Genomic DNA, 13,157 nt, shown 5'->3' with positions numbered 1-13,157 from the left:
TGGCGTGTTCAGTGACTGCACGTCCACAAGCATGACCTTACACTTTGTGGGTGCAAAGTGCATACCGAAGGACGGGATGACTTTGGTCAGTTCATCCAAGAAAACTTGCGCCTTCTCCGCCTCTTCGAACATGAGAACGATGTCGTCTGCGTATTCCAGATCGACAAGGTTTTCTTCACAGGCTACTTGAACACCAGGGTTTTGGAGACCCTCCACCGTTCGTCTCATTATTTCATCTATCACGAAGTTAAGAAGAATGGAGAGAGTGGGGATCCCTGACGGACACCACTTTGTGTACGGAAACTTTTGGAGAGCTCTTCGTACACTTACACACGTCTGGAAGTTTGAGAATACAAAGAACGTATTATGTTTAGAAACTTCTGGGGCATTTCTTGGTAGGCGAGATCAACAGTGCAAATTGACGGAGTAGGCAAATGTTTCAACACTCCCTTACCACAATTCCTCCATGTCGATTTCCATGCATTGCTCGGTTGAAATGTGAGCAGGTATGAAGCTTGAACTTCAAAACCTGGCAAGGTTTACTGTGATTTGGGTAGGGACAGAATAAACAGGAAACCAACAATTGACTCTGCATAAGAGCGAGATATCCTATTCATTGGAGCAAACTTTTGTACTGGCCGGCTAATCCACTGCACACTTGAAGGTGTTTATCAATGAATAGCATGCGCAACTCTGAAAACTGCAGAGCAAGGACAGCAAACCAGGTAGTACCGGCATTCCCAACTTACTGGGATGCGGTGCGGGAACATATCAAGCAATGTGGCGCACAGACCAACGGTTGATAGATTCAGACACTCATGCGATTATGCGGAGTGTTCGCCGGAAGTCAGTGGTGCCTGCCAGACAGAATATCAGACGTATGAAGTTAGTGCAAACTCTTCGATATTCCGCGACCTGTTTTGGCATCCTGAGGCTCATCAGGCAGCTGATGTAATCCTGGTAGATTCAGCAGAGCCCGAGTTCCAACAACTCGATTTGTGAATACCATCTACTCTCTACTTCATAAAATGGTCGTATATGTACGTATTAAGTATGTATATTGAGTGCCATTGACTGGGTGGCACTTCGAAAATAGTCCGCCAGCAAGGTCATCTGAGTTGACCTGCTTTCCAAGAACAGTCGATTTACATTCCACTTTCACCAGATTTATCAATCCCACTGTCCAGATTCTCCAAAATCTGGTCTGGTTGCAGTGGAGGTCACTTTGAAATTACCGTGAAAACAAATGGATGAAACGTAAACCTGCAATTGATTGGATAATCGGGTGAGTATCATGAAGAAACGTAATCATCTCGGTGATATATAATTGGGAAAAGTTAGCAGACCCGAAATTCGACAAATCTATTCATGTGGTTTGTTCTCCTCACACTCGCCGGTTGTTTCCTGACTGGGAGTGTATCGTATCCGTAAGTAGTGTCCAATAATCCAAAGACGATTTGTAGACTTTCGGAAGAATCGGATAAACTCGAGCGCGACAAGCGGGCGGTGATCAGAATTCCATTAATTCCTTGGGGCGGGGTAAGTGCCGACTTGTACTGCTCTGGTCAATTCATCAGGCGCAATATTTGTGCCCAATCACCATTGGTGAAACCGTGTTTCGAATGGTGCTTGACACCGGTTCACCATCGATTTGGGTACCTTCGGATAATGTGGATAGAAATCTGTGGGTTGGGAAAAACCTATTGAGTATGGATCGGACAACTTCTCTGCAGGTCAGCGAGGAAGCATTCCATCAGCGATTCTCATCATGTGAGGTGATTGGCGTCAAAGCAACAGTCCATATGAAAGTGAATTTATCATGTTACAATTAATTGCCAACCATTGTAGCTCGGAGATACGCTTATCAGAAACGTACCCTTTGGTCTGGTGAAAGAAGGATCAACGAGCATAGCTCGTGAAAGGTTTGACGGAACTTTGGGTTTGGGGCGTAGGCGTCCGCTTCCGGAGAACACAGACCCTATTTTTCAATTTGTTCATCGACAAGGATTGATGGGTGCGCAATTTGGCTTCGACTTCCAAGAGTAAGCACAAAATCCGGCGTTTTATTCCCTTTTATGTCGGATGAGAAGTTGCTCGTATGTAAAAAACACCCATTTGCGAACCAGTTTGGTCATCTGGAGCACAACTAAACCTCTCGTTTATGATGTTACTAAGGTTGACGGAAACTCGAGCACCTGATGAGCCCCAAGAAAAGCGGAACCGGTCGTGGGGTGTCGAACAATTGTCAGCAACCTTATGAGTAGTGCATTGCGTCCATGCTGTTATTGTGTTTAGGACGTGAACATCATCACCAAAGTTCATAAACTCTTGGCATCCGTATTTCTTTTCTATCTTATGCAGCAGCGGTGCCTCATTCATGATGGGGGACCATGTGGAACAAGCCATCTCCACTGCTGATATGACCTTCGTGAATGTCATTGAAGGACCTTTTTGGGAAACGCGGGCAACCTGGTAAGCAAGGAACCTTTCTATCGAAATTATGTGAATGACTGACTGAGTGATCCTATGCACTCCCATCCCGGTTTCTTTCTGTAGCATATCTATTTCCGTCTTGAGACTTAACACCGAGGAACACAGAATGATCTTCGACACAGGGACCCACACAATCGTTCTGCCGGAGACTATTCACATGGCCATCAACCAAGTACTTGGTATTTCGACGCTGGTGGATGGATCGTATGAATTCGATTGTGAAATGCTGCCATCCATGCGCCCGATTGCTTCCTTCATTCAAGAAAAGCGTTTCATGGATGGATCGTATGAATTCGATTGTGAAATGCTGCCATCCATGCGCCCGATTGCTTTCCACATTCAAGAAAAAGCGTTTCATATTACGCCGACACAATACACAAAACAGGTAGGCTATTCTCCCACTGATAAACATCGGACGGACTAAACACCCTCCCCATACATTCGGTGGAGAAAAGTTAAAACTGGATGCAACATTTTGATTTGCCAAAAAAACGCCTGTGAATTTTACTCAAGAGACAGTCACCGGTGGTCGGTGACTGATTTTGACCCGCAAGCTACCAAACAGAAAAGTGTTCGACCAGTGACCAGACTGTCGTGGGTTAGAGTTTAGGGAGATGCGCGTTCGATGTGATGATCCTCAACAAGCATAATACAGCTATGCAGTGCTTCTAGGCTTTCCATCTTAGAATGCCTTCACTGAAAGCATGAACTCTCTACCGGATACGATCAGAATCCCCCCACCTTACATCACCTTACATCTTTATTACAAAAGGATAGTGTGACGTACGGCATGCCGTCAGCGATCGATATTATCGTTGAGAATACGGTAGGTAAATGTCCGGGACTAACCCACTGTCGCAAGCAGGTAGAAGAATAGGTAGATAGATTGGTGGGAAAAGATGAACACGTTTTAAGCAAGAATACAATATTTTGTGATGTACCTTGTGCAATGATCACGTTCCCCTATTACCTCTTCTCTCTCGTACAAACTAAAGAACTGCCGTTTTTCCACAGACCAGAACTAATGGAGGCACGAAATGTTATACCCGTTTTATTACCAAGCCCGCCGGCTTCCATGTGGGTATAATACTGGGAATGCCATTCCTACATTCATTTCAACTAATATTTGATGACGAGGCGGGCAGAGTTGGTTTGGCCCCACGCCACGGAAAGTCCTCGATTGTTTGAACGGGACGGAGAGGCAGAACAGAAACTACAACAGAGCACACCAGAAGCAGAATAAACGACTTTACCAACAGTCCCATGTGTTTTCAGCGAAATTCAGGGGAATGAAATTAAAAGTCTAAAAACCTGGGTCCGCTTTGAGCGTTTCGAGTGTCCGTTTGTTCCTTTTCTTTATATGAATGTGTGGTGATGTCAATATAGGTATGATCCAGCCCCAATCGCCCCTCAATCACCACACCAGGTCCGCGAATTTGGCTCTAGTTCGATACTTTCCGCAGGTGCTGTCAATTCCGCGATCTGCCGCAAAATGAAAGTCCGGCTAAGCCGTCTAACGAACACTGTGGAGCTTCAGGTTGACCGGCTTAAATTACTCTCACAAGTTGTTGCTAACTGTCTGAGGAGAACTGGATTTTGGTTCCTCCGAACTTAGACACCAACAATGTAGAGATTTCACCAACCATCTATCTCCTACGCAAGGTTCCAGTGGTGTTGCTGATCAACACATTGACCGATTGGTGTATTAAACGATAATGTACACAACTGAGTCGCTTGTGTCGGTCACAAGTTCCCGCTAAACTTCAGACAAAATAATTTGTTCATTCGAAAGGGGGAGAACTATCATCCTCGTTCTAACTAGTCGCCAATCTATGGGACGAGTGAATGGTTTATCGATTACCCGGGCAATCCTGATAATTACCAACGTGCGCAGGTTATTAGATCGCGTAGCAATTGCAATTGGAAAATAGACCATCGATCGCACGGACCGTTGACGTCAAAGGGTGCGCAGTTCCCAGCCTCACTTCATAATCAAGAAGCTGTGTGTCTGATTCACCGGGATGATTTGATCGACCCGGGAAACAAAATAGTTCAATTGACCGGACATCTTTGGGTTCGACAAGATTTCCACGAAAATAAATGTTTATTTAAAAACTATATCTCGACAAGACAGTGCTATACTACTACTCTTTTTACGCGTTACTACTTGAGCGCTTCCGACAGTATACAACCTACCAGTACAGTTCTATGCTGCAAATGCGCTTTAAAAAACTACATCTATTGATCATACACACGGACTTAATTTGCGGCGGCATGGGTGTTTCGTCCCGATACTTCTACTTGGAGGTATTTTTAACCAACACTGCATTCCAGGTGACATTATTCAGACGGTTTTATGACTCTGCTTATTGGTCGCTGATTTGTGGACACGATTTATATACCCCCCAAAAGCCGTCAAATTAGGGAAAACCCATCGGATATGTTCTATGCACCCACTTACAGATTGTGCTAGTCTAGATGTGCGTGATTCCTCGTGAGGTTTTTTCGTATGACAGGATCGGAAGTACACACGAAAGTACAATGTGAGTGTGACCCCAAGAATGTGATGCAACTCACATTCCGTTAAATCTGCCCATTCAGTACTAACTTTGGTAGCCAGTATCACAATAACTGCGCACTTGATTGGGCTCGTTAAGCCCAAGCTGAAAAAAATTCCAGTGACCATGTTGAGCTACACAGCTTCGGTTGACATCCCTATGGCTGTTTGCGTCAGAACGTCCTTAGAAGAATCTAGCCAGGCTCATCCTAGCAGACACCATTTCTTCACGAAACACGTAAGACAGTGTCAGGGTGCTCGTGGTTCGGGAAAACTGCAACTGATGACTTTTCTTAGACTTTCAACACCTCTTGACTAGCTGTCGGTGCACTTTTGCGTACTAAACGATAAAGACACCGGCCAGAACTTGTCGAGGTTTTCGTATAGATGTGCCCCATTTCAGTTCCTCATTGGTTCATATTGTTCGCAATCTGAAGTTATCTGCTTTTTGAGTCGGCTCATACAGTTGTGATTGAAATCGTTGACCATGTTGCATCCATTCAAGGACATCGTAAGCAGTCATTAATTAACGCCTATTCGGATCGATTAAATCTTTAGAGTCTGAGTTTGCGAGTCCATAAAAATACTATTCTTTTGCAACTTTGTGCATCAGCAACACAAAATGTCCACCAATGAGTGTGTAGGTGTGATGAAATTCGGAGGTACCTGGAACTGTTTGCCAAGGGTAGCATCTGGTTCGTAGCAGACAATGGACGCCTGACAGTTGTCAAGGTCGAATCGGTATAATATGTAAAGCAAAGCAAAGCGAAGCAAAGAAAAGCAAAGGGAAGCAAAGCAAATCAAAGCCTTTAATCAAACACAGAACCACGTGTGGATTTTGTCGAACCATTAGGCTAGGGAGCAAGAGCAACAAAATCCCCAAAAGGCGTGATATTTACAAAGAACCAAAGGAAGAGAATTTGAAGTGTCAGGGCTCGCTACTCAGTCATTCGTTGTTTCCAGGTTCTGCCAAAGATCCAATCGTGAACGATGCCATCATGACTCACTGTGTCACTCCTTGTAGCGTGCATTCGAAAGAACAACGGATCATGTCACACAAATGAATTCTGAGGCAACTGTTCGACAAATCAGTGGACGCGAAAATCAAAGAGAATGCAATGATGTGTTTTCAGCCAGCTTGTGAGTAGTTTCCTTTATGAAAATATACTGCGGTACCTCGAATATCGTGCCAACTGAATCCTGAGGTAACCTGTGTGCAGCACATTTAGTTGTAGAATATCATAAACGAGAGATTCAGTTGAGTCATTTATTGCTGATCCAACAATTTGGCAAAAATCAAATTCTGCTCAGAGGAATTATCTATTAGCCACACGACCACTGTTGACTAGAAGAACTTCATTCGCGTAGTTCGCGCCTGGTGGCTTTTGCAGACTCCAACGGTTAAGCATACCGAAAACTTTGTGGATCCAACGACTGCAGCTCACACACAAAACATCGAATCTGTTTGGCATGTCTACAAGATGCAGAATAAACGCCAATGCGGCGGAAAGCTACGTGTGTGAGTTCCTTTGGAGGCAAATGCACCGAAAAACGGACCTTTGCATGCAAATTATTAATGACATGTCCCGATTTCACCCTCTTCAATAAAAACCAAAAGTACAAATTTCATATCCTTTTTTCTCTAATTTTTTCGGATGGTGGGGGTTAGTTTTTTGGTGGCGCTCATCTGGAAAAGATCCCGAAACTGTGCAAAATTCAATTCGCTGTCAGGAACATGATCCATTCCAACTCGCCTCCGCTTGTGATGTTCAGATTCAACTAGGAGAATGCCCTCAAGCAAGAGTACTTAATGAGGATGAATTTATGGAAAATTAGCGACCCATCTGAGGGCGCATCGACCCAATCTATTAAACTTTCCAGACACTGCAGAACTTAAAACAACGCCAGACCAATATGTGATTTGGACACCCAGATTCGTTTTCCTTTGTAATGTGGGTTTCTGGAAATCGTCCATAATAAAACTGGACGAATGTCCTAGAAAACCTGCTAGTAGTATTTGGAAGAAAGAGCCACTCAGTCTAGAACAGTCAACCTCAACTGAAGTTGGGAGAACACGCGATCGGAGATAGATGGTCTACCAGGACTACTCAGGTACTACCCAATCGAAGTCCTCCGACTTGTACCTCAATTTCAGATATGGTCATCGCAAACTAAGAGAAACACGTGGGCGTATCGCAACACTCGGGTACTTCATTCATGTAAGTTTAACTGATGAGCCCCATGAAGGGCGAAACCAATCGTGAGCTGTCAAGGAGTTTTCAGCAACCTTATGAGTAGTGCATTACAAAATGTGCTTAACTTCCTTAAAACTAACTTACAACCATTGATAAGACAATAGTTTCAGGAGAACGTTCGTTTCCGGGAGTCTATCATCCTGAACTAGGTGTGCCCCGAAAATTTACTCGCGTCCTTGAAAATTGCCACAGGAAACAAAAGTGGGTAGGCGATCCGACGAACGTTTAAAGAGGGAGGAATTTTACTGCTGCGGAAGCCAATTTGTGGTATAAACCCAGAAAATTCGGCTCCAAAAGGGCAAGTCAGACGGAAGGCAAACACTTCAATGAACGATTGATTGATGTTAGCATTTCCTCCACGTTAACTTTTCTACATTATTGTTTGAATTTGCATTTGAGCAAGACCTTGTGGATTCTGTTTTGCAAATTAGATGAAGTGGTTCCCGTACATTCCCATATTCTCCTAGGACTTCTGGTCCCCGCAAGCCTTTGTGTCCGCATAATGACTATTTGATGCCATTCGCATCGAACAAGCGCGCGCAACCAACAGTATTTTAATATCATGGATGAATGGTCATTTTCGAGTAGATGAGTACATCGCTTGCGCATATTTGAACATGAGCTGGATCAACTCCGATTTTGGAGTTGTGACAATGGTCATTTTCAGAGTACTCATTTTTGGAAGTTGGTTTTTCCCCTCCGAAATGAGTTAACCATTTTTTGACGGTGCCGCAAACTGAAAATACCGTTCCCATACTTCAAGTCTCAATAAAACTTCGAAAATCGTCCGCGAGCAAGGTCATCCAAGGTGATCTGCTTTTCAAGAACAGTCGATCTACATTCCACTTTCACCAGATTTATCAACCCCACTGTCCAGATTCTCCAAAATCTGGTCTACGTGTCAGTGGAGGTCACTTTGAAATTACCGTGACAACGAATGGCGGCAACGTAAACCGTGCAAGCGTTTGGATAATCGGGTGAGTATCATGAAGAAACGTAATCATCTCGGGGATATATAATTGAGAAAAGTTAACAGACCCGAAATTCGACAAATCTATCCATGTGGTTGGTTCTTCTCACACTCATCGGTTGTTTCCTGACTGGGAGTGCATCGTATCTGTGAGTGGTGTCCAATAATCCAAAGACGATTTGTAGACTTTCGGAAGAATCGGATAAACTCAAGCGCGATAAGCGGGCTGTAATCAGAATTCCATTGCATCCATGGGGTGAGGTAAGTACTGACTTGTGTTGCTCCGGTCAAACTGAAAGGTACAATTTTATTGCGCCATCACTATTGAGCAGACTGAGTTTCTAATGTTGCTTGACACTGGTTCACCGTCAATTTGGATTCCCTCGGATCGTGTTGACAGAAGTCTGTGGGTTGAAAAGACCCTACTAAATGTGGCGCAGACATCTTCTCTTCAAATAAGCCGGGAAATATTCTATGAGGAATACGGCACGGGTGAGATTAGTGGGTTAAAGGCAACGGTCGATATGGATGTAAGTTTATTCTTACTGTGTTTTGCATTTATTCCCAAATGTGGTAGCTCGGAGGCATGCTTATCAGAAATGTACCATTTGGTCTGGTGATGGAAGCAACAAGGAGCATCTCTGAGGAACCCGTTGACGGCTATATCGGATTAGGGCGTCCGCCAATCTGTTCAGAAAATACAATCCCTCTTCCCATATTCGTTCGTGAACGAGGATTGATGAGTGGGCAATTTGGCTTCGAATTCCAAGAGTGAGCAGGGTATCACACGTTTTTTTTCATTCCAGTTTATAACAGATAGAAATTGGCTGATTATTCACCGAAGAATCGTCATGCACAGTTTTAATCTGTTTGCGATCGCATTCCACTTTTACCCTGTGCAGCGACGGTGCTACATTTATCATGGGTGACAATCTGGAACAAGTCATACCCACTGGTAGTATGGCCTACGTAAACGTCGTTGATGGGTCTTATTGGGAAATGAGGATTGACCGGTATGCTAGTAACCTTTGTGGCCAAGTTTTTTTTACTTGGCCGACTGACCCTACTAACACTTCACGTCCCGTGTTTGATTCCCTTGTGTAGGATATCCATTTCTAACACGGAAATTAGCACTGAAGATCACAGAGCGATCTTCGATACCGGGACTCACACAATGATACTGCCAGGGGATATTCACATGGCAATCAACCGAAAACTCGGTATTTCGAGGCTGGTAGACGGGGCATATGTATTCGAGTGTGCGAGGCTGCCATCCATGCGACCGATTGCTTTCCACATTCAAGGAAAAAAGTTTCATATTACGCGGACACAATACACGAAACAGGTAGGGTATTCTCATGATGATAGTCGGTTGGTTGATTAACGATTGAGGAGTGAGACTAGGCGTAATTTGATATCTGTGTTGGTGGATTTAATCAACGGATTTTTATAATGCCACGTAACGCTCACATGAGTGAAAGACACCTGATAGAAGGAAAAACTACAGGTATTCAATTGCTGGTTTGGCGCCAGAACAGAGTGGCACAAATTGAGTGGTGTTCGGTGGCAATCAATTTATCTTTACCACAAAATGGTAATGCGGCAAACGGCATGGCGTCAGCGATCGATAGTTTTGTTGAAATTGAAGTTTGTGAATGTGCGTGACTCACCAGTGTGGTGAGGAGCAGGTAGACAAATCGATAGATTGTTCGACATATAAGTAGACAGATTGAGCGAACGTTTGCGCCTTTTCAAAATCTAGTGGTGCGCCTTATTCGATTCCCTTGCTTTGCTAATATTTTCTCTTTCGTACAAATTAATGAACCGCCCTATTTCCACAGACTACCGTGAACGGGGACGCAATGTGTTCTACGCGTTTTCTGAACAACTCTGTCAATACGCCTTTGGGTATTATACTGGGAATGTCATTTCTACGTTCATTCCAACTGATTTTCGATCACCAAGCGAGTAGAGTTGGCTTTGCTCCACGCCATGGAAGGTCCTCGATTGATTGAACGGGACTGGAAGACAACAAAAAAGGACACCAGTAATACAATAAACTCATCACGCACAGTCTCGTGTGTTTTCAATATCATACACGGGGATTGAATCCAATATGTATTAACTGGGTACGCTTTGAAATTATCGGCTGTCCGACAGTGGTACTATTCCACTTTCCGTATGGCTGTCCGACTCTTTCGCGTCCTTATTTGTGTGTATTCGCAATAGGTCAAGTCGATTCGGATCGCGCAGACCCCATGACATAACTTCAATTAAATACTTGGGAAATAGCCTCGGTCGCAATATGAGACCCGCAAACGCATTCCTATTTCGATACGTTTGACTGGCGAGCCTATCGATCGACACGATCAATTAAGATTACTGAGTCATCGTTTGTGGCGTCGGGCGTTTCACCCGGATCACTCATTCGCGAACATGTCCACCCATGCGGACGCTTAAAACGCTCTCAATTCGTCCAGCGCCCGCAGGTAGGGTAGTGATAGCACGTGTGCCTTGCATGTCAGAAGCGCGGAGTCCAAATATCGGTGTGGCACCTCTGGTGAGCTCTAGTGTGATCGACAATCGAGTCGACTGATTCTTCCGTTGGTGTAGACCGGCCAAAGTGATTTCACCAGGATAGGAGGACCATTGTTCAAACGGTAGTCATATGCTTGTTCAGTTTCGAAATCACACGACCGTCAACAACATGAACGCAGTCACAATGTGGGTAGAACATCAAGGGCACGATGATCAACAAGTTCCATTAAACTTGCACATCCAGGGTCCAAATTGTATAGCTCACGTCACGGAAAATGGCACGCTTCCTTCAGCTCGTTTAGAGCCTATTTGTCCACCATCGGTGTGCCATTTGTGCTAGAGTGGAACAGTAGGAAAATTCATTATGGCTCACCTTGGCAGACGTAGGTTCTTCAAGAAACTCGCAAGATGGTGTCGACAACAGATGTATGGTCCATGAAAATTGCAACTGATTGAGATTTCTTTGAGACCACATTGGCTAGCTCGTGGTGATGCATTTCTGATCACTGAGTTCCCTAGATATCCGCCGCAAATCGTCGAGACTCCCGATTACCAGCTCGATCGATGCGTCCTAAAAGACGTAACGAAACCCGATTACAGTCTCTCCGGTGGTTATTTATATCGATTGCCGTTTAAAAGCCAACTGCTTTCTGAGTCGTCCCACACAGTCATGGTAAGGTGTAGTGAAAATCCTTTAGAATTTTGTCTCCATTCAGGGGCAGCGTGGGTATTCGTTCATTTAACCAGTATGGTCGTTGGCTTGTTCGCTGAGCTGGGCAATTTGATTCCATACGTTTCATCACCAATTGAGGTGGCATTACCAGTGTGTTATTGGGGAGCGTAGTTGTGCGTAGCGGGGGGTTTGTGGTTGTGCGCGCATGGTTAGATCGTCCGCAGTGGTGCGACTGATCAGAGGTGATTTGAACTGTTCTTCGGGGCTAGCATTTGAATCGCAGCAAACAAGCGACAGTTGTCATGGACGTCATAAACCAGACAAAGGCTTCGAGCTTAGATAGCACGTGCGGAATGCGATAGAGCCGAATTGCTCGCCAACGCGATGAACACAATCTTCAAAAGACATGATATTTGCAAAGAACCAGAAGAGCAATACATATTGGAAAATCAGATTTCGCTACTCGGTCACCCTTTGTTTCTATGTATTGTCCAAGGTGTGCAATACAACCCGTTTCCTCACTTCGTGTAACTTGAAATTACCAACTTGCGGGTGAACTTCGAATGCTCAGGCAGCCATTCAAAGCAATCCTTCGACGTAAATATCGAGGAAGTCGAAAATATCGCGACTATGTGATATGCGCTTATTGATCACAGCTGTGGAACCCAATTCAGCTAGGGTAATTGTCGGTAAACTGTGGGGTTGACATATGTAAAGAAGACACCGGCGGGTCCCTCAAACTCTTCCTGACCACATATCAGACGCGCTTCCGATGAAGTCCGCGCAAGAATATCTATCTATCTATCTATCTATCTATCTATCTATCTATCTATCTATCTATCTATCTATCTATCTATCTATCTATCTATCTATCTATCTATCTATCTATCTATCTATCTATCTATCTATCTATCTATCTATCTATCTATCTATCTATCTATCTATCTATCTATCTATCTATCTATCTATCTATCTATCTATCTATCTATCTATCTATCTATCTATCTATCTATCTATCTATCTATCTATCTATCTATCTATCTATCTATCTATCTATCTATCTATCTATCTATCTATCTATCTATCTATCTATCTATCTATCTATCTATCTATCTATCTATCTATCTATCTATCTATCTATCTATCTATCTATCTATCTATCTATCTATCTATCTATCTATCTATCTATCTATCTATCTATCTATCTATCTATCTATCTATCTATCTATCTATCTATCTATCTATCTATCTATCTATCTATCTATCTATCTATCTATCTATCTATCTATCTATCTATCTATCTATCTATCTATCTATCTATCTATCTATCTATCTATCTATCTATCTATCTATCTATCTATCTATCTATCTATCTATCTATCTATCTATCTATCTATCTATCTATCTATCTATCTATCTATCTATCTATCTATCTATCTATCTATCTATCTATCTATCTATCTATCTATCTATCTATCTATCTATCTATCTATCTATCTATCTATCTATCTATCTATCTATCTATCTATCTATCTATCTATCTATCTATCTATCTATCTATCTATCTATCTATCTATCTATCTATCTATCTATCTATCTATCTATCTATCTATCTATCTATCTATCTATCTATCTATCTATCTATCTATCTATCTATCTATCTATCTATCT

At 43.2% G+C, this 13,157-nt stretch overlaps 2 protein-coding genes across 2 annotated transcripts in view; one reads left to right on the top strand and one right to left on the bottom strand.

Annotated features, from left to right (window-relative positions):
- T265_08973 (hypothetical protein) overlaps window positions 1–7,395 on the bottom strand; it is a gene marked incomplete at both ends in the record, with an annotated part of 26,273 nt that extends 18,878 nt beyond the window's left edge. The window contains 2 exons of the mRNA XM_009174920.1: window positions 66–236; window positions 7,386–7,395. Of these exons, the coding sequence (XP_009173184.1) occupies window positions 66–236; window positions 7,386–7,395 (181 nt within the window). The remainder of the gene's footprint in view (window positions 1–65; window positions 237–7,385) is intronic.
- On the top strand, window positions 1,623–10,290 carry T265_08974 (hypothetical protein; the record flags this gene model as incomplete). The annotated part of the gene is made up of 10 exons (XM_009174921.1): window positions 1,623–1,808; window positions 1,849–2,042; window positions 2,362–2,472; window positions 2,557–2,878; window positions 3,508–3,675; window positions 6,400–6,569; window positions 8,461–8,536; window positions 8,853–9,046; window positions 9,380–9,620; window positions 10,117–10,290. The coding sequence occupies 10 exons, from the start codon at window positions 1,623–1,625 to the stop codon at window positions 10,288–10,290; spliced, it is 1,836 nt and encodes a 611-aa protein (XP_009173185.1).
- Between the last annotated feature and the right edge of the window lie 2,867 nt (window positions 10,291–13,157).

The sequence above is a fragment of the Opisthorchis viverrini genome, assembly GCF_000715545.1.
Source record: "Opisthorchis viverrini unplaced genomic scaffold opera_v5_245, whole genome shotgun sequence".
NCBI lineage: Eukaryota > Metazoa > Platyhelminthes > Trematoda > Opisthorchiida > Opisthorchiidae > Opisthorchis > Opisthorchis viverrini.
This window is presented reverse-complemented; position numbering and strand designations above follow the sequence as displayed.